The 21,139-nt window shown below is 40.8% G+C and overlaps 1 protein-coding gene across 2 annotated transcripts in view; it reads right to left on the bottom strand.

Annotated features, from left to right (window-relative positions):
- Nucleotides 1-21,139, bottom strand: part of ext2 (exostosin glycosyltransferase 2) — a 165,667-nt gene that overhangs the window by 95,097 nt on the left and 49,431 nt on the right. For both annotated transcript variants that reach the window (XM_063061769.1, XM_063061770.1), the window contains 2 exons: nucleotides 16,615-16,754; nucleotides 5,249-5,342 (listed from right to left, as the gene is read on the bottom strand). In XM_063061769.1, the coding sequence (XP_062917839.1) occupies nucleotides 5,249-5,342; nucleotides 16,615-16,754 (234 nt within the window). The remainder of the gene's footprint in view (nucleotides 1-5,248; nucleotides 5,343-16,614; nucleotides 16,755-21,139) is intronic.

Here is a 21,139-nt window from a genome sequence, read left to right as displayed (position 1 = left end):
GAATGCGTGCTGGCTGAGCCTGAGGGTTACAATTCCCCAAATCAGTTGGAACTCACTGATACGGCTATTCAGCAACCATCGACCTCCTCCGAACATCATCGACCTTCGGACCCTTGCTCCCAGTCCACTCTGTCCGGTCATCTCCCAGCTCCTTCCACACACATCTTCCTTATTCTTCTCTCTCCAACAAAAGACCCTGAAAATCTCTCTTCCAAACTCACAAGAAAGAACAACACTTCTCTCATTGGATAACATACATTCTAAAGTCCCGTTATCTCTTGTCATAACCCAAACATTGCTGCTACAGAGAAACCATTACATTAGCAGTGAAGCACTGCAGAGAAATCATTACACTCGCAGTGAAACATTGCAAGGAGCCATTACATTAACAGTGAAACCTTACAGCGTGTTACATATATTTAAGGCAGAGATTGATAGATTCTTGATTGGTCAGGGCAGGTAGGGATATGGGGAAGGTGATGGGAGATTGGGGCTGAGTGGAAAATTGGATCACCCATGATGAAATGGTGGAGCAGATGTGTTGGGCCAAATAACCTAATTCTACTCCTGTATCTTATCCTTTTATGGATTTGAAGGGTTTTAATGAAAACAACAATGGTGCTGCAAATGCTCTCTCTAGGTTCACCACATCCCCTAAGCAAACAAAAGGGTAGAGATCACAACCGCTTTGCAGACCACAAGTTTGATGCCAAGTTTGAAGGCTTAAACTTCTAACACTTTTCCACAGTTAACTGTGCCAGTGCACTGGTAAATTTCATCAAAGTCTGCATTGAGAGATACAAAGAGTAATCCACAGGTTCTTAAGGTCTTGCTAAGAATGTTTATTGCTGAGGTGTTGTACTTAGCAGCAGAGTCCATTGACAGTGGAGCTGTGCCTTTCAAATGTTTAGAATTTGGTCCATCCTCTCAAAGATTTCTGTGAGAGAATCAGCAATGACCTGTAACTTGGCGACTGAGTGTACGTATTTGCAAGCGCAGTTATGCATTCTATTAGATAAGCCAGCCTGAAAGGAGGAGACAAATGTTTCTCACTGGTCCTTTGAATTAGCTCTATTCCAATAGTAAGCACATGATTGTCGGTGCAAGACTACAGCAAATAAAATTGAGAAAGGGTTAGTGGATTGTCACAGTTTTGCTTCACTCCATTCTGCAATGGGATTCAGTCTGTATGAGACTTGCTGGTTAGGATCACTGATTGTATGCACTTGAGCAGCCGATGTAGAACGGTGATAAATTTTTGGGGATAACCTCACTTAAGGAGGAAATTCCAAAATTTCTTTCAGTTGACAAAGTCAAAGGATTTTAGTGAGGTTAAAAAGAATACCACGTATAATAGTTGGTGCAGCTCCATTTTTTTTTGCATCTCTCAGTGGATGGAATCTGTAGTTCAACTCGGGGAGGAGCTTAATGAGGAAGATATTTGGTATGACCTGCCCCATGGTTAAGCAGGAAGACTACTTATCGTTACCACAATTAATCTTGTCTCTTTTCTTGAAGTTGGTCACAATTAACAGCAACCAAGATTCCCCAACATCCAGCAGCTGCCATTCCAGTGTTGCAATGTCATTTTAGTCCCTTACTTTGACCCAGACATGGTCAAACATGTAGCAGAGCCTAAATAAAGCGTGTTGTGTTGGGGCCTTGTATTTGGACCTCTGATGAAACAGGGTCTTAATTATGACTAGATTGTTGCAAGCATTTTAACAGAAGGACAAATCTGTTGGAATTTTGTGTTCCCTTTTTCCTTCCTCACATCAAACACAATTCTTTTACCCTTGCATGGACCAAGCTTGCAATGGTGTCGGAATCTGAATGGTCCCATCAGTGATTACACTATGTTAGAAAGTGTTTAATAGCAACATAGACAAATACCTTTTAATACTTTTTTTCATTATATTCCAGTAATTTTTTAATGATTTGTGGATGCTAATAGACTAGATGTAATTTGTCTTGATATCCAGGTGTTGGATTAGAGTAAAATCATTATTTTTTTCTTGTAGGTTAACTTTCCTATAGTTGCTTATATTTTTATATAATCACCTATGTACTTGTTGACAATTTCATAACATTTTTATAATTTCTCAAAACTTTTTTTCTTGGAGGTTAACTTTCCTATAGTTGCTTATATTTTTATATAATCACCTATGTACTTGTTGACAATTTCATAACATTTTTATAATTTCTCAAAACTGAAACAACACATGGATTTATTACAACAAAGCTCATGCAACTCCTAGGCATGGTCTGATAAGTGGAAACTAATGCTTGCACTACACAAGCTTCTGTTCCCAATTTGTTACCTCTTACAGTCACTGCCTGATAACAGTGGACTGTAGCCTGCTATATGGTCTAAAAGCTTCTAACATATTTTCCCTATGCCAAATGTTAAGTTAACTGCCTTGTAATTTCTTTTTTGATTCCTCCTGTTTTGAAAAGGATGATAAAGAAAAGGAAAAGGGGCATTGCTACCAACAAGGGATGTGTCAGCATAGAACTTGTATTGATACGGCATGGTTGACTTCCTAGAAGAAAAAAAAGCCTCCTAGAAACACTGGAAAACCAAAGCCCAAGAAGTAAAACAGAAAATACATTTAAAAGGTGTTATGGAAATTAATGAACCTGAGAATTGAGAAATCCCAAGGACCCTAGAATTTTGAAAAAGGTGGCCATGAAGATAAGTGAGGTCAGATTATCATCTTCCAACATGCTGACCTGGCGCCTGGAAACTGGAGAGCAACAAATGTGTCACCACTATTTGAGGTAGGCAATACAGAACTACTGATCTGTTACACTGACACAGAGTCCAGCAACTTGATGAAGCATGCTATGGCAAGACTCAAAAATAGTGACAGAGCTGACTTAAAATGAATTTATTAACTGGAAATCATATTGATTAATATTTGAAGTAATTAACAATGTATGTAATAAAGCAGATGGAAGACATAAAATTTGAATGAGGAATGTGTGCAAATCATTTGTAAAATTAAACCAAATGTTGGAAATATTTGGAACTAATAAATCCCCCTCCTTCCCTCGCTCCTCTAAACACTTATGTAATACACTGAATTTTAGTATCTACTTACCCAAAATTGTTTAAGCTTAAAATTGAGGATTGATTTAGTTGGTTCTTGGGATGGCATATCTGTTGCATGTAAGTGATTCACTAGGCTATGCCAGAACTAGGGATCACAGTCACAAAATAAAGGTAATGCTACTAAGGACTGCAAAGACAAAAAAATTCTTCAGTCAGAAAGTGGCAGATCATTGGAATTCTCTCCTTTGAAGTGTTGTAGAATCAAAAAAATATGGAGTTTTCAAAATTGAAGGAATCATTGAATTTTGGGACAGGTCAGGAAATATTAAAGCAGAATATCAGTCATGATCTTGATGAATGGCAGTGCATAATTGAGGGGCTCAATGGCTCTCTTGATGTTCTACTTTGGTTAAATAGGTAAATGGCGAGATAAAAAGTGAGGTCAGCCATGAACTAGAGAAGACTGCAACTACTTTCTGAAGTATGCTGGATAGTGGTTAGAGTAACACTATTACAGCTGCAGGGACCTGGGTTTAATTCCGTCGCTGTCTGTAAGGTGTTTACAGACCCGGGATTGAGTGGATTTCCTCCAACATTCCAGAGACATATGGCTCGGTAAGTTAATTGGTCATGTGGGTGCATGACCAATTTGGTGGCATGGGCTCGTTTGGCCAGAAGGGCCAGTTACTGTGCTGTGCCTTTAAATAAAATAGCACTCTTAGGTTTTTAGATTTTATATTTAGGGATACAGCACAGAAAATGGTTCTGTGGAAATTAATGAGAAATTATCAGAATTAAACAGAAGTGGTTAAATGCACACACAAATCATTTTAAGAAAGGATGTCACAACTTCAATAATCCACTATTCCATTACCACAGAAATCCAATGCCATCTGGTTCATCACATTCTTGTTTTCCATGTTGCCCTTAAGTACACCAGAACCCCATTTTCATGGATTATTAATAGCTCTATTAGTCTGTGAAATCTCAGTCCAGAATCCCAAAGATGCAAGATTACCAGAGTTACTAAAATAGGAAATATATATCAGTAAAGAAAATCATATTTCCTTATTCATCATCCAAAAGAGATGATGAATAAGGAAATATTCATTACAGAGAGGAAATTGAGAACCTGGTGGCACTGTGCAAAGACAATAACCTATTCCTCAACGTCAGCAAAAAGAAGGAATTGGTTGTTGACTTCAGAAGGAGTAGTGGACCGCACGACCCAATTTACATCGGTGGTGCGCAAGTGGAACAGGTCAAAAGCTTTAAGTTCCTCGGGGTCAATATCACAAATGACCTGACTTGGTCCAACCAAGCAGAGTCCGCTGCCAAGAAGGCCCACCAGCACCTTTACTTCCTCAGAAAACTAAAGAAATTTGGCCTATCCCCTAAAACCCTCACTAATTTTTATAGATGCTCTGTAGAAAGCATTCTTCTTGGGTACATCACAACCTGGTATGGAAGTTGTCCTGTCCAAGACCGGAAGAAGCTGCAGAAGATTGTGAACAAAGCGCAGCACATCACACAAACCAATCTTCCATCCTTGGACTCACTTTACACCGCACGCTGTCGGAGCAGTGCTGCCAGGGTAATCAAGGACATGACCCACCAGCCAACACACTTTTCATCCCTCTTCCCTCTGGGAGAAGACTCAGGAGCTTGAAGACTCGTATGGCCAGATTTGGGAACAGCTTCTTTCCAACTGTGATAAGACTTCTGAACGGATCCTGACCCGGATCTGGGCTGTACCCTCCAAATATCCAGACCTGCATCTCAGTCTTTTTGCACTACCTTACTTTGAATTTTATATTTTCCATTTATGATTTACAATTTAAATTTTTAATATTTACTATCGATTTGTAATCTAGGGAGTGGGAAGTGCAGAATCAAATATCGCTATGATGATTGTACGTTCAATTGTTTGGCAACAATGAAGTATAAAGTATAAAAGTTATTCCTGGTATTTCATCAGTGGGAATGGTGAAAGTTTAATCGTCCCTGTCCTTTTAATACATTTTGTTCACTTCCATCTGCTTGCACATTTTATATTCATACACAATGACTTTATTTGTGTTTGTGCAAGCACACAAAAAAAAATTTGCTAACAGAATGCTGGAAAATGTAGACACAATCAAATCTAATTGCAATATCAAATCATATTTACTGAAGAGATTCATTATGCCTTACCCGTCTTTGCAGGTCTTCAATTTGCTGCTGGGGAATAGTCTTTAAAATACTGTACATTTCAGAAAGTTTGTCTTCTGGCACAACTACAGAAGCTCTAGAAAAGTTAACAGATAATAATGATTAGATGCATTCAGTTGAAAACCACTAATTCTCACTTAATTTATACTGCTGTCAACAAGTAGTGGTGCCAATCCAAGATGCAAATGCGACATGAAAGCTTTAGATCAGTTTATAACTGTAGAATATAATGACAGAAGCATGAAATTCTGATTAGGAATTTGGACTCAGTATTCACTACCATCACTGGGGACAAATATCTGCTCCAGGCAATCCTGCTCATACATGGAATGATCTGACTCAGCAAAAAAAGATTGTATTTTCACTGCCAGCCCCTCAACATAAGGGCAATTTGCTTTCAATTCAGCAATTTCAGGAATGAAAAATGCCCATTTGTGGAATTCTATTAACATTGGATTGCAGCAATTACACTGTCTTGATAGTGCATAGACCTGGTCCAAGGCAACTTGAGGCCAAGATTTGTTGTACAAAACAAGCATGCCTGTGCATCCCTGTGTATCATCTTCATTAACATTCAAATACACTTGAAAATATAAACTGATTTCTTGCACACGTCCAACTTACATCTTTCTGCCTTTGGTAACCATGCCTTCAGTTGCCACGATCCAGATTCTGGAATTCCCTAATTTTCTGCTTCATACAACTTCTCTTCAATCATGCTTTCAATCACATACCATCTTATGGCATAATGTCCATTATTGTCTGTTAATATTTTCTGGAAAACTATCCTTGCTATATACTGAAGCATGCCAGTCAGTTATAAAGTCACCTCACCAGGAGAGCACAGTCTGTGCGGATCATAAATACCATCTCTTTGTAACTAACAGTCAACACAGGCACACCTCAAAGATGCATGTTGAGCTTTACTATCACTCTACACCCACAACTGTGTGGCTAAGCACAACTCCATCATCTACAAATTTGTCAACAGCACAACTACTGGTGGCAGAATTTCAGATGGTGACGAGGTGGTGTATAGGAGCGAGATACATCAGCTGGCTGAGTGGTGTCACAGGAACAATTTTGCACTCAACGTCAGTAAAGGAAAGGCACATCGTATCCGGAATTTCTCTGGTTAGCGGACGACTTCCTCCCACGCCGCTCTGACGTAATGGGAAATCGCATACGAGGCAAGTTACAGCAGTGGTTTGCCACTGCCTTCTGCTGGTTAAGTTTTTTTTTCAAAGAGATCACCAGCTCTTAACCCAGCACGCATGAAAAGCATGCAGGGGAGCCGGCTGGATTTGAACTCGGGACCTCCCGCCCCACAGTCCAGCGCTGATGCCACTATGCTGATACACACCAGCCGGGTCAACGTCAGTAAGACCAAGAAATTAATTGTGAACTTCAGGAAGGGGAAGTTGAGGGATTACACAACAGTCTTCAGCGTGGGATCAGAAATGGAAAGGGTCTGTTTCAAATTCCTTGGTTTCAAGATCTGAGGATCTATCTTGGGTCCAACATATTGAGGGAATTACCAAGAACGTCACCAGAGGCACTCACAAATTTCCACAGATGCACTGTGGAGAGTATTCTAATTAGTTGCATCACCATCTGAGCTGTGACTAAAAGAAGGTAATAGTTGGGAGTTTAACATCTAAGGATATATGTTGTATTGAAAAGCCAGGCAGGAAGGCATAGGCAGTGATCTGGCTCTCTTGGTAAGAGATGGAATTACACCCTTAGAAAGAGGTGACATCGGCTCAGAGAATGGCGAATCTTTGTGGGTGGAGTTAAGAAATTGCAAAAGTGAAAAAAAACATTAGGGGAATCATATAAAGGCCTCTAAGTAGTAGCCAAGATATGGGGTTGAGATTGCAAAGGGAGCTGGAAAGTGCATGTAATAAACATAATGTCACAATTGTAATGGGGAATTTCAATATGCAAGGGGATTGGGAAAATCAGGTTGGTGTTGGATCACAAGAGAGGGAATTTATTGAATGCCTGCGAGATGGCTTTTTAGATCAGCTTGTGCTCAAGCCGACTAGGAGAAAGACTGCCTTAGAGTGTGTGTTGTGTAATAACCTCGATTTTATTAGTCAGCTTAACCTAAAGGAACTCTTAGGAGGCAGTAATCACAATATGATTGAATTCATACTGCAGCTTGAGAGGGAGAAGCGCAAATCACATGCATCAGTATTGCAATGAAATAAAGGGAATTACAGATGCATGAGAGAGGAGCATGCCCAGGTGGATTGGAGAGGGATACTAGAAGGGATGACAGCAGAACAGAGGTGGCTGAAGTTTCTGGGAATAGCTCACAAGGTGCAGGATAGACATGTCCCACAGAAAAAGTTGTTCTCAAATAGCAGGGCTAGGCAACCATGGCTGAGAAGTTAAGGAATACATAAAAGCCAAGGAAACTGCATATAAGGTAGCACAAGTGGGTGAGAATTTGGACGATTGGAAAGCTTTTAAAATCCAACAAAAGGCAACTAAAAAAAGCTACAAGGGAAAAGATAAAATATGAGGCCAAACTAGCCGATAATATAAAGCAGGATACTAAATGTTTTTTCAGTTATATGAAGAATTAAAGGGAGGTGAGAGTTGATACTGGACCACTGGAAAATAATGCTAGAGAGGTAGTAATGAGGGACAAAGAAATGGCAGATGAACTTACAAAGTACTTTGCTTCTTTCTTTATTGTTGAAGACACTAGCTGTATGCCAGGAGGTCCGGGAGCAGGAGTGAGTGCAATTGCTATTACAAAGGAAAAAGTGCAAGGCAGACTCGAAGATCTTAAGGTGTATAAGTCACCTTGGCCAGATGGACTACATCCCAGAGTCATGAGTGAGGTTGCTGAAGAAATAACGGACGCATTGGCTATAATCTTTCAAGAATCACTTGATTCTGGCATGGTCCCAGAGGACTAGAAGATTACAAATGCCACTCCACTCTTTAAGAAGGGAGGAAGAGAAAAGAGGAAATTATAGGCCAGTTAGTCTAACCTCAGTGGTTGGGTAAGTGTTGGTGTCTATTACTAAGGATGAGTTTTCAGGGTACGTGGAGACTAATAACAAAATAAGTTAAAGTCAGCATGGTTTCTGTAAAGGGAAATCTTGCCTGACAAATCTATGTTAGAGTTCTTCAAGGAAGTAACAAGCAGTGTGGAAAAGGAAAGGCAGTGGATGTCATTTACTTGGATTCCCAGAAAAAATTTGATAAGGTGCCTCACGAGGCTGCTTACCAAGATAAAATCCTATGGTGTTGCAGAAAAGATACTGGCATGGATAGAGGAATGACTGACAGACAGAAGGCAGCAAGTGGGAATAAAGAGGGCCTTTTCTGGTTGGCTGCCAGAGACTAGTGGTGTTCCTTAGGGTCAGTATTAGGACAACTGCTCCTCACATTGTTTGTCAATGATTTGGATAATTGAATTGAAGGCTTTGTGGCAAGGTTTGTAGATTATGTGAAGATAGCTGGAAGGGTAGGTAATGCTGAATGGAATACAGTTTTGGGAAATGTATGATAATGCCTTTTGGTAAAAGGAACAAATAGCGCAGACTATTATCTGAACGGGGAGAAAATTCTAAATCAGAGGTGCAAAGGGACTTGGGAATCCTTGTGCAAGTCTTCCAGAAGGTTAATTCACAGGTTGAGTCTGTGGTAAAAAAAAAAGGGAAATGGGCATACATTTCAAGTGGGATAGAATGTAAAAACAAGGAGATAATGCTGAAGCTTTATTAGACACTAGTCAGGCCACACTTGGAGTATTGTCACAGCTTTGAGCCCCTTATCTCAAAGAATGTATAGTCATTGGAGAGTCCAGAGGTTTATGAGGATGATTTCAGGAATGAAGGGGTTAACATATGAGGAGCATTTGGTTGATTTGGGCCTGTACTCACTGGAATTTGGAAAGATGCGTGGAGATCTCATTGAAACCTACCGAATGGTGAAAGGATTAGATAAGGTAGATGTGGAGAGGATGTTTCCTCTAGTGGGGGTATCCAGAATTAGAGGGCACAGCCTCAAAATTGAGGGCGACCTTTTAAAACAGAAGTAAAGGGGATTATTTTTAAAAGCCAAAAAATGGTGAATCAATGGAATACTCTGCACAGACTGTGGTGGAGGCAAAGTCTATGGTATATTTAAAGCAGAAATTGATAGATTCCTGATTGGTCAGAGCATCAAGAGAAACGGTGAGAGGGCAGGTGTATGAAATTGTATGGGATTGAATGGGATCTGGAATCAGCCATGATGAAATGGTGGAGTGGACTTGATGGGCTGAATGGCATAATTCTGTTATGTCTTATGCTTTTATCTGGTATGGAGGGGGCACTGCATAGGATTGGAGAAAACTGCAGGAAGTTGTGAACTCAGCCAGCTCCATCCAAGACATCTATAAAAGGCAAGGCCTTAAAAAGGCAGCATCCATCATTAAAAACTCCCATTACCCAGGCATGTCCTCTTCTCATTGCTACCATCAAGGAGGTGTACAGAAGTCTGAAGACACACACTTAACATTTCAGGAACAGCTTCTTCCCATTGCCATCAGATTTCTGAATGGACAATGAACCCATGAACACTACCTCAGTATTTTTCTTAATTTTCCCCTCTTTCTGCACTACTTATTTTTTTTTAAAATACAGTATATACTTACTGTAATTTGTAGTTTTATAATGTTTTGCAATGTACTATTGCTACAAAACAAAAAAATTCACAACATATGCCAGTGATATTAAACCTGATTCTGAAGCCTTGGTTCTTCCTAATTTGTATGGTAAACACTGCCTGTTCCTACAAGAAGGGAGTAAACACTACTGAAAGCTCAGTTTATTGTATTTAATCTTGGCACACCTCCAAGAGGACCACAATCTTGTCGTAGGGCTTGTAGGCCTGTGTGCCTCACTGAGCCAGACAGCTATGTTGATTGGAGACAGGGCTTTATGCTTTGGCTCTTGGCAGGATCACACATGCCCAACAGGTCAAAGGGTAGAGGCCAGACTAAAAGTGGTCCACTGGTCCTCCAGATTCGGGGGTTCGGCTCAATGCTAACAACCCTGACTGGTAAAACAAAATTGTGACAGAAACAGCAATGAAGAATCTTCTCCATCTGAGTGTGGCAACATTTTTGATGATGATGTAAGTATTATGTTGTGGGAATAACAGAGACATGGCTTCAAGTGGACAGGGCCTGGGAAATGAATATTCAAGGGTATCCGTCCTATCGAAAGGACAGACTGATGGGCAGAGGGGGTGGGGTGGCTCTGTTGGTGAGGAATGATATTCAGTCCCTTGCAAGGGAGGACATAAAATCAGGAGATGTAGAGTCAGTATGGATAGAACTGAGAAATTCTAAGGGTAGAAAGACCCTAATGGGAGTTATCTACAAGCCCCCAAACAGTAGTCTGGTAGTAGGGTGTAAGTTGAATCAAGAGTTAAAATTGGCATGTCGCAAAGGTAATGCTACAGTTGTTATGGGGGACTTCAACATGCAGGCAGACTGGAGGAATCAGGTTGGTACCCCAAGAAAGGGAGTTTGTGGAGTCCCTCCGAGATGGATTCTTAGAACAGCTTGTACTGGAGCCTACCAGGGAGAACGCAATTCTAGATTTATTGTTGTGCAATGAACCGGATTTGATCAGGGACCTCGAGGTAAAGGAGCCATTAGGAGGTAGTGACCATAATATGATAAGTTTTAATCTACAATTTGAGAGGGAGAAGGGAAACTCGGAAGTGTCAGTATTACAGTTGAACAAAGGGAACTATGGTGCTATGAGGGAGCAGCTGGCCAAAGTTCAACGGAACAATACCCTAGCAGGGATGTCAGTGGAACAGCAATGGCAAGTGTTTCTGGGAATAATGTGGAAAGTGCAGGATCAGTTCATTCCAAAGAGGAAGAAAGATCCTAAGGGGAGTAAGGGGAGGCCGTGGCTGACAAGGGATGTAATGGACAGCATAAAAATAAAAGAGAAGAAGTATAACATAGCAAAGACGAGTGGGAAGCCGGAGGATTGGGAAACTTTTAAAGAGCAACAGAAGGTAACTAAAAAGGCAATACGTGGAGAAAAAATGAGGTACGAAGGTAAACTAGCCAAGAATATAAAGGAGGATAGTAAACGCTTCTTCAGGCATGTGAAAAGGAAAAAAATAGTTAAGACCAAAATTGGGCCCTTGAAGACAGAAACAGATGAATTTATCATGGGGAACAAGGAAATGGCAGACGAGTTGAACAGGTACTTTGGTTCTGTCTTCACTAGGGAAGACACAAACAATCTCCCAGATGTAATAGTGGCCAAAAGACCTAGGGTAATGGATGAATTGAAGGAAATTTATGTTAGGCAGGAAATGGTGTTGGATAGGCTGTTGGGTCTGAAGGCTGATAAGTCCCCGGGACCTGATGGTCTGCATCCCAGGGTACTTAAGGAGGTGGCTTTAGAAATCGTGGTCGCATTGGTAATCATTTTCCAATGTTCTATAGATTCAGGATCGGTTCCCGTGGATTAGAGGGTGGCTAATATTGTCCCTCTATTCAAGAAGGGAGGAAGAGAGAAAACAGGGAATTATAGACCGGTTAGTCTGACGTCGGTGGTGGGTAAGATGCTGGAGTCAATTATAAAAGATGAAATTACGACACATCTGGAGAGCAGTAACAGGATCGGTCTGAGTCAGCATGGATTTATGAAGGGGAAATCGTGCTTGACTAATCTTCTGGAATTTTTTGAGGATGTAACTATGAAAATGGACAAGGGAGAGCCAGTGGATGTAGTGTACCTGGACTTTCAGAAAGCCTTTGATAAAGTCCCACATAGGAGATTAGTGGGCAAAATTAGGGCACATGGTATTAGGGGTAGAGTACTGACATGGATTGAAAATTGGCTGGCTGACAGAAAACAAAGAGTAGTGATTAACGGGTCCCTTTCGGAATGGCAGGCAGTGACCAGTGGCGTACAACAGGGTTCAGTGCTGGGACCGCAGCTGTTTACAATATATATTAATGATTTAGATGAGGGAATTAAAAGTAACATTAGCAAATTTGCTGATGACACAAAGCTGGGAGGCAGTGTGAAATGTGAGGAGGATGTTATGAGAATGCAGGGTGATTTGGACAGGCTGGGTGAGTGGGCAGATGCAGTTTAATGTGGATAAATGTGAGGTTATCCACTTTGGTGGTAAGAACGGAAAGGCAGATTATTATCTAAATGGAGTCAAGTTAGGAAAAGGGGAAGCACAACGAGATCTAGGAGTTCTTGTACATCAGTCACTGAAAGCAAGTATGCAAGTACAGCAGGCAGTGAAAAAAGCTAATGGCATGCTGGCCTTCATAACAAGGTGAATTGAGTATAAGAGCAAAGAGGTCCTTCTGCAGCTGTACAGGGCCCTGGTGAGACCACACCTGGAGTACTGTGTGCAGTTTTGGCCTCCAAATTTGAGGAAGGACATTCTTGCTATTGAGGGAGTGCAGCATAGGATCACAAGGTTAGTTCCTGGGATGGCGGGACTGTCATATGTCGAAAGATTGGAGCAACTGGGCTTGTATACTCTGGAATTTAGAAGGCTGAGAGGGGATCTTATTGAAACATATAAGATTATTAAGGAATTGGACACGCTGCAGGCAGGAAGCATGTTCCCGCTGATGGGTGAGTCCAGAACCAGAGGCCACAGTTTAAGAATTAGGGGTAGGCCATTTAGAACGGAGTTGAGGAAAAACTTTTTCACACAGAGAGTGGTGGATATATGGAATGCTCTGCCCCAGAAGGCTGTGGAGGCCAAGTCTCTGGATGCTTTCAAAAAAGAGATGGATAGAGCTCTTAAAGATAGTGGAATCAAAGGTTATGGGGATAAGGCAGGAACTGGATACTGATAGTGGGTGATCAGCCATGATCACAGTGAATGGCGGTGTTGGCTCAAAGGGTCGAATGGCCTACTCCTGCAACTATTGTCTAATGTCTATTTTTGAGTCTCCATCCAGTACTTGCATGACTGACAGTAGTGAAAACCACAAAAAAAACTAAATACAAACAGTAATAGATTGATGATAGCAATACCACATCTTAATGTATTCCTTCCTCACAAGTTGACTGGTCAAAGGAATAGAAAATTCAGTGAAAATGAAACTAAATTCCAGTTTAAGTATCCTGCTAGGTAATTCAAAATAGATTAAAGACTGCGTTTAGAATCTTCCTGCTTTGTATGATTTATCTTATGGATTAAAAACAAGGCACAGCACTTTCTTCATTTAATTTCCATAAAGATACAGTGGTTTAACAAAACACAAAAATATTGATTTAAATGTGAAACAAATCTATTTTTTAAAAAACAGATTTTATAAAAACAGCAAGTTATGAACATTAACTATCAGCATACCTTTTAATAGTGAAAAATCAAATCTTTGATTTAATCGTTCATAGAACTCTACAGTATAGAAAGAGAACAGATGGTCAATTCTGCTCAAGTTGTCTCTTTGAAGGAACTGTGCAGTTTAGTTTAATTACTTAAAGACTTTAGAACATTTGTCTATTGACCGTAGCCTTATAAAACTCAAAATGGACAGATTACGGGAATGCCAGACTGGGAAAATTAACATCTAAATTTCAGTGCACGTTTAAGGCAGAAACCAAAAGATCTATCCACTTAAGCTGCAATGTTCTTAGATATAGAAAATATAAATTCAGAAATTGCACTGATTTTCCTGGAAAACTTTGTTTTGATAAGATTTCACCAATCTCAGTTTGTTCAATTAAATTCTTGCACAACATTTAAACTGTGGAACACTGCAATTTTCAATTAATTATTCGCTCAAACTTACATTATGGTAGAAGCTGCAAGTAGTAAAAGATTTCACACAGCTAAAGGTAGCATTTTGTTTTAAGCCATGAGTTACTGTAAACATTGAATGAATGTGAGCGCCAAAATAAATTGGTGAAACAGACACAGAGTAAACAAAAGCAGAAAAAGGTACTCTCTAGCTGAGGTAAATTGGGGTGGCTATATCCCCTGGGTGTGACAAGTATCCCTTTGAACTTTGTGGGAGGCAAGTACAGAAATCGCAGGGGCTGTGGCAGAAATATTGAAAATTTACAGCATCTCAGTCTTAGCCACAGGTGAGGTGCCATAGGATTGCTCCGTTGTTTAAGAAAGGGTCTAAAAATATGTTGGGAAATTATAGGCCAGTAACACTGACATTAGTCATGGGTAAATTATTGTAAGGTATTCTAAGAGACAGGATATACAAGTATTTAGATAGACAGAGCATGATCTGGGCGTGTCAACATGGCCATGTGCAGGGTAGGTAACATCTAGCCAATCCTGTAGTTTTTTGAGGAAGTTACTAGGAAGGTTGATGAAGGAAAGGCAGTGGAAATTGCCAACGTAGACTTTAGTAAGGCCTCTGACAAAAGTCCCACATGGGAGGCTGGTCCAAATGGTTCAGTCACCTGGTATTCAGGATGAAATAATGAATTGGATTCAGCAGTGGCTTAGCAGAGAAGAAAGGGTGTTTGTCCTTTTGACTGGAAGGCTAGCGGTGTTCTACAGGGATCAGTGACGGGTCTATTGTTGTTTATCACCTATATTTAATAATTTAGACTTAAGTGGTAAACTGGAACAGCAAATTTGTGACATTTAGGAAGGCTATCAAAGCTTGCAATATGATCTAGACCAGCTGGGAAAACCGGCTGAAAAATGGTAGACGGAATTTAATACAGACAGGTATCAGGTGTTGCACTTTGGCAGGACAAACCAGGGTAGGATTTATAGAGAATGACAGAGCATTGAGGTCTATGGTAGAACAAAGAGATCTGGGAACAATAGCTTGAAACTGGCGACACAGGTAGACAGTGTTGTAAAGTGACATTTTGGCCTTCGTAAATCAAGAACATACAAACCATAAGTGGAATGCAGAAAAGGATCTAGACTGATTCCTAGGGTGGCAGGGCTGTCTTATAAGATATTGGATCAACCTTATCTACAACTGCTGTGTTTAGAAGAATGAGAATGAGAATTGGCAGATACACTAGTGAAGTTTAAGAGACTACCAGACAGGCATATGGAGGAATTTAAGGTGGGGGCTTATATGGGTGGCAGGGTTTGAGGGTCGGCACATCATTGTGGGCCGAAGGGCCTGCACTGTGCTGCACTATTCTATGTCTATGTTCTATGTTCTATATTTGAAACTCCAAGGGTTTTCCCTTTATTTGAGGTCTATGGGATGCTATGTGAAGATGTACAGTACTGTGTAAAAGTCTTAGGCACATATACTAAAACTTACTGACAGGACTTCAGTAATTTTATGTATTGCACTGTACTGCTGCAAAACACAAACAAGCAAATTTCATGACATATGCGAGTTATGATAAACCTGACTCGGATATGGAACTCCATTGTACACTGAGAGTGGGAAGGGGACAGGGAGAGGGGAAATCAAGGTTGGAGAGGGGACAGAGCAGGATGCAACAGACAGACATTCTGTAATGATCAACAAACCAACTGTTTGGAATCAACTGACCTCTCCTGGTGTCTCAGGGCTGGGTGTGAATGTACCCGTGTCACACAACCCTCCACTGCCCCAGCACTCCTCCTCTGCCACCTGTCCCACACCCATCCTACAGCACTCCACCCTCACCACTCCAACTTCCTTTGCTCCCGCCAGATTTACAAACTCGTTTTTTACTGCATGTTGACAATTACAGTACTGTGCAAGTCTTAGGCATCCTATCTATATATCTATATGCTGAAGACTTTTGAACAGTACCGTATGATGTTAATAAGTCTGAATTTGGAGTATCACGTGCAGCGAACAATTTACAAGGATGTCACCAGGACTTGGCATAGAATTCTATAGTTCACCACCCTATAATGAAATTTCTCCTCACAGCTAACTGTAATTTCTCCTGTCTCACTACATATCCTTCGACTGTTACCCCCCACTCAAGAATGCTGAATTAACTCTGGCATTCATTCTAGACCAACTGAAGTCTCAAAGAGATTTCCTTCTCATTCTTCTAAACCACAGCAAATATAGATGAGATCGATCCAATTCCTTATAAGAGAGGCCTGCCACCCAAGGAATCAGTCTACAACCTTTGCTGCATTTCCTTTATGGCCTGTATATTCTTCCTTGGATAAGGAGGATATGTCTGGTTTCAGTAACTAGTGTACAATGAGACCCAAGTCTCCTTGTACATCAATGTTTCCAAATCTCTCAAATTTTGTTTTCCTGTGAAAATGAATTACATTATAATGCAATGTTACACATTTCTTCGCATAATTAACTTGGCTAAATAATCTCAAAACCTGTATATCCTCCTCAAACTCTAATTCCTCTTCATATTTGTATTTTTGCTTACCTTTTCCAGTCCAGCACTTCTGAAAATGGGAGGATGTAAGAATCTCCAACTATTACTGGAATGCAACCTGCTTGAAGGACATCACTTAGGATAGCTTGCCCAAGACGTGCTCCACGCAGCACAATACAAAACGTGGCTTCCTGTCAAAGAAATAGAACATCACCTGGCAATCTTTAAAGGATATATGTCATCTCCAAACGTTCTAAAATGGATTAATGCCTTTTTCTTTCTACTTTTATCTTCAATCAAAGAGAGAGACCTATTGTGAGTGAAAATATCAACAGCAAAATGAAGGGTATATCTAACCTGCAGCAACAGTAACAATTTGTATAGAAACATAGAAAACCTACAGCACAATACAGGCCCTTCGGCCCACAAAGCTGTGCCAAACATGTCCTTATCTTTACACTGTGTTAGACTATGGCAACAAGGTAATTGTTTACAGCACTCATCTAAACTTCTAGCTGGAATGCATTCTAAGATTATTACAAATACAAATATTTTTGATTATTCATTTGATAAGGAATATTAGCAAACTGCATTATGAAGCTATTATGAAGACATGACTGGTAGAAAATAGCCTTTTATTAAAAAAAAATCTTTTAAAAATTAATGATTGGTGAATGAGTATAATCCAGTAGATATGATCAGCTTAGTTTTACAGAACGCATTGGATGTGGTCTCCTCAGCAGATCAATGAAATCCTTGTAGAATTGAAGAGGACCAACTACAATGAACAAAATTAAGCTGCACGCCTACACTTAAGTGAATAATGGCTGTAGATTTACTTAAAGGTGCATTAGTAGTGATTAATATAGCATTATAACTGCTTATGACAACCTAGACTTTTGCCGTCAGATGTTTTCATATCTTTTTTTATGTTTATACTAACATCTGAGGCAAAACACTCTCAAAGTATCCAGTCTGTCAATGAAAAGCAGGTCTTGGAAATTCCAGACCAGTTCACAACCATGTAACAAACATGATTCCAATAATAAATCGACTCAGATCTGGAGATGTCTTATTATTGTAGTAACATAACAAAGTACTGAAGTATAATTCCAGACAATTCTATATGTCACAGTTATCATTAAGCACCAGTTGATCAGTGACATTATGTACCTATGCATTTTTAAATATTTTGGTCAAAATTGGTTAAAGTACATATCTAAAGAAATTAACACGTAGTTGTAAACACTTACTACAGAAGATTTAGACGACAACCACATTGCTACATCAGCTTTCCCTGATATAAAGCTAGAGGCAGCAATTGGAATCATTTAATTCCTCAATAAACACAAGAACCAGGAGCATGTCAATCTGTTCCTTAGACCTGCTGTGCAATTCAATAACAATTAATCCAATCATAGCCTCACACCCCTTTCCTACACTCTCTTCATACCTTTTGACCCCCTTGTACGTAGCTCAAATGCTTATCAGTCTGCTTTGGGTATAATCCATGATTCCATGTCAAGAAAGCCCTGGGGTACAGCATTCCAAAGATTCAAAACCTCAGAGAAAAGAAACCTTCCTCATCTCCATTTTAAACAGCTGTCTCTGATTCTGAAACGATCAACCTACTGCTGGATAATTCCACAACGGGAAACTCCTCTCAGTAATAACAACGTTGATCCCTCCGCCAGTGATTTCAAAGCTGTTTGCAATGACATGGACAGTGAAGGAAATCCAATCTGAGCTGTAGGTCTGATGCTAGCAGAGACGAGCAGCAGAAAGTGACACGCTGATGAACGCAGATGCACCCCAGCACAGAATTGAACAGGGAATGCTAAAGGGGAACATACTGATTCAAACCACAGCTTCCAAAAAGTAAACAGAGATCCTGAAATATGTAAGGTCAAAACAGGACAATACAATAAATATAAACTGGAACAGGTCCATTGGTTGCAAAGAATGAAAAAAGGAGATGGCAAAGAAGGCAAAAGAATTATATTCAATCAGTACCAATTGTAAGGTCACATGTTTGAAACACTGATTGGTCATTCTATGCAGATTATCAATAAATTTATGCAAGAGTCCTTGAAGTCCCATTTGAAAAGTTTGGCCTACAAAATGCAGAGTAAGAACTCACAAAACAATTTCAGCAAAAGACAGCAAACACAAATGCCACTTAAACAAAAAATTAAAAAAGATAAACACAAGAGATTCTCACCTTGGCTACATTGAGAACTGCATTGGTACTGCTTCATGCACCCATGCTGAGCATCTTAATTTCATCAACTTGGCCTCCAATTTCCACCCTGCACTTAAATTCACTTGGTCCATGTCTGCCACCTTCCTCCCCTTTCTCCACAAGACCATAAGACATAGGAGTAGAATTAGGCCACTTGGCCCATCAAGTTTGCTCTGCCATTCAATCATGGCTTATCCTTTTTTCCCTTCCTCAACTCCATTCCCCAGCCTTCTCCCTGTAACCTTTGATGCTGTGTCCAATCAATAACCTATCAATGTCTGTCTTAAATACACTCAATGACCTGGCCTCCACAGCTGCCTGTGGTCATAATTCCACATATTCACCACCCTCTGGCTAAAGAAATTTCTCTGCATCTGTTTTAAATGGACACCCCTCTATCCTGAGGCTGTGCCCCCCCTATCCTAGACTCCCCCCTCCATGGGAAACATCCTTTCTACATCTACTCTATCTAGGTCTTTCAACATTCAAAAGGTTTCAATAAAATCCCCCCTCATCCTTCTGAATTCTGGCAAGTACAGACCCAGAACCATCAAATGTTCCTCGTATGATAACCCTTCGATTCCCAGAATATTCCTGGTGAATGGCAACTGGACTCTCTACAAAGTCAGCACGCTTTTTTTCCCTCAGATGAGGAGCCCAAAATTGTTCACAATACTCAAGGTGCGGCCTCACCAGTGCGTTATAAAGCCTCAGCATCACATCCCTGCTCTTGTATTCAAGACCTCTTGAAATGAATGCTAAAATTTGCCTTCCTCACCACCGACTCAACCTGCAAGTTAACCTTTAGGGTGTTCTGCACAAGGACTGCCAAGTCCCTTTGTATCTCAGATTTCTGGATTTTCTCCCTGTTTAGGAAATAGTCTGTACATTTATTTCTACTACCAAGGTGCACGACCATGCATTTTCCAACATTGTACTTCTTTAACAACAGGAACTCTGCAGGTGCTGGAAATTCAAGCAACACACATCAAAGTTGCTGGTGAACACAGCAGGCCAGGAAGCATCTCTAGGAAGAGGTACAGTCAGCCTCCAACTTGATGGCATGAACAGTGACTTCTCTAACTTCTGCTAATGCCCCACCTCCCCCTTGTACCCCATCCGTTATCTATTTTTATACACACATTCTTTCTCTCACTCTCCTTTTTCTCCCTCTGTCCCTCTGACTATACCCCTTGCCCATCCTCTGGTTCTACCCCCCCCCCCCCATCTTCCTCCCTGGGCCTCCTGTCCCATGATCCTCTCATATCCCCTTTGCCAATCATCTGTCCAGCTCTTGGCTCCATCCCTCCCCCTCCTGTCTTCTCCTATCATTTTGGACCTCCTCCTCCCCCTCTCAAATCTCCTACTAACTCTTCCTTCAGTTAGTCCTGACGAAGGGTCTCGGCCTGAAACGTCGACTGTACCTCTTCCTAGAGATGTTGCCTGGCCTGCTGCGTTCACTAGCAACTTTGATGTGTGTTGACTGTACTTCATTTGCCACTTTCTTGCCCATTCTCCTGATCTGTCCTTCTGCAGCCTGTTTCCTTAATACTACCTGTCCTTCCACTAATCTTTATATGTGCAAACTTAGCAACAAACCCATCTATTCCATCACCTAAATTATTGATATACAGTAGAAAAAGAAGCCGTCCCAACACCGACCACTGTAGAACTCCATTAGCTACTGGCAGCCAACCAGACAAGGATCCTTTTATTTCCACTCGTCTCCATCTCTGGAGACAAACTAACAACCAATATCTTTCGAAAAACCTACCGATTCCCAGAGTTATCTTGACTACCCCTCTTCCCAGTGGCCAAATATTTTAATTCCGATTCCCACTTCGACATGTCTGTCCACGTCCTCCTCTTGTGCCAAGGTGAGGCCACCCTCAGGGGTGGAGGAGCAACACTTTGCATTCTGCCTGGGTAGCCTCCAACCTGATGGCATAAATATCAATTTCTCCTTCTAATAAAAACATTCCCCCCCCACCCTCGTCTTCTCTTCTCCACTCTGGCCTCTTACCTCTTCACACCTGCCTATCACCTCCCCCTGGTGCCCCTCCTCCTTCCCTTTCTCCTATGGTCCTCTCTCCTCTCCTATCAGATTCCATCATCTCTAGCCCTTTACCTTTCCCACCTACCTAGTTTCGCCCATTACTTTCTAGCTATCCTTCTTCCCATCCCCCACCTTTTTATTCTGGCATCCTTCCCCTTCCTTTCCAGTCCTGAAGAAGTGTCTCAGCCCGAAATGTTGACTGCTTGTTCATTTTCATGGATGCTGCCTAACCAGCTGAGTCCCCCCAGTATTTTGCGTACATTGCTTTGGATTTCTAG

The sequence above is a fragment of the Mobula hypostoma genome, chromosome 11 (assembly GCF_963921235.1).
Source record: "Mobula hypostoma chromosome 11, sMobHyp1.1, whole genome shotgun sequence".
Taxonomy (NCBI): Eukaryota; Metazoa; Chordata; class Chondrichthyes; order Myliobatiformes; family Myliobatidae; genus Mobula; species Mobula hypostoma.
Note: the sequence above shows the minus strand (reverse complement) of the source record. Positions and strands in the feature narration are given on the sequence as shown.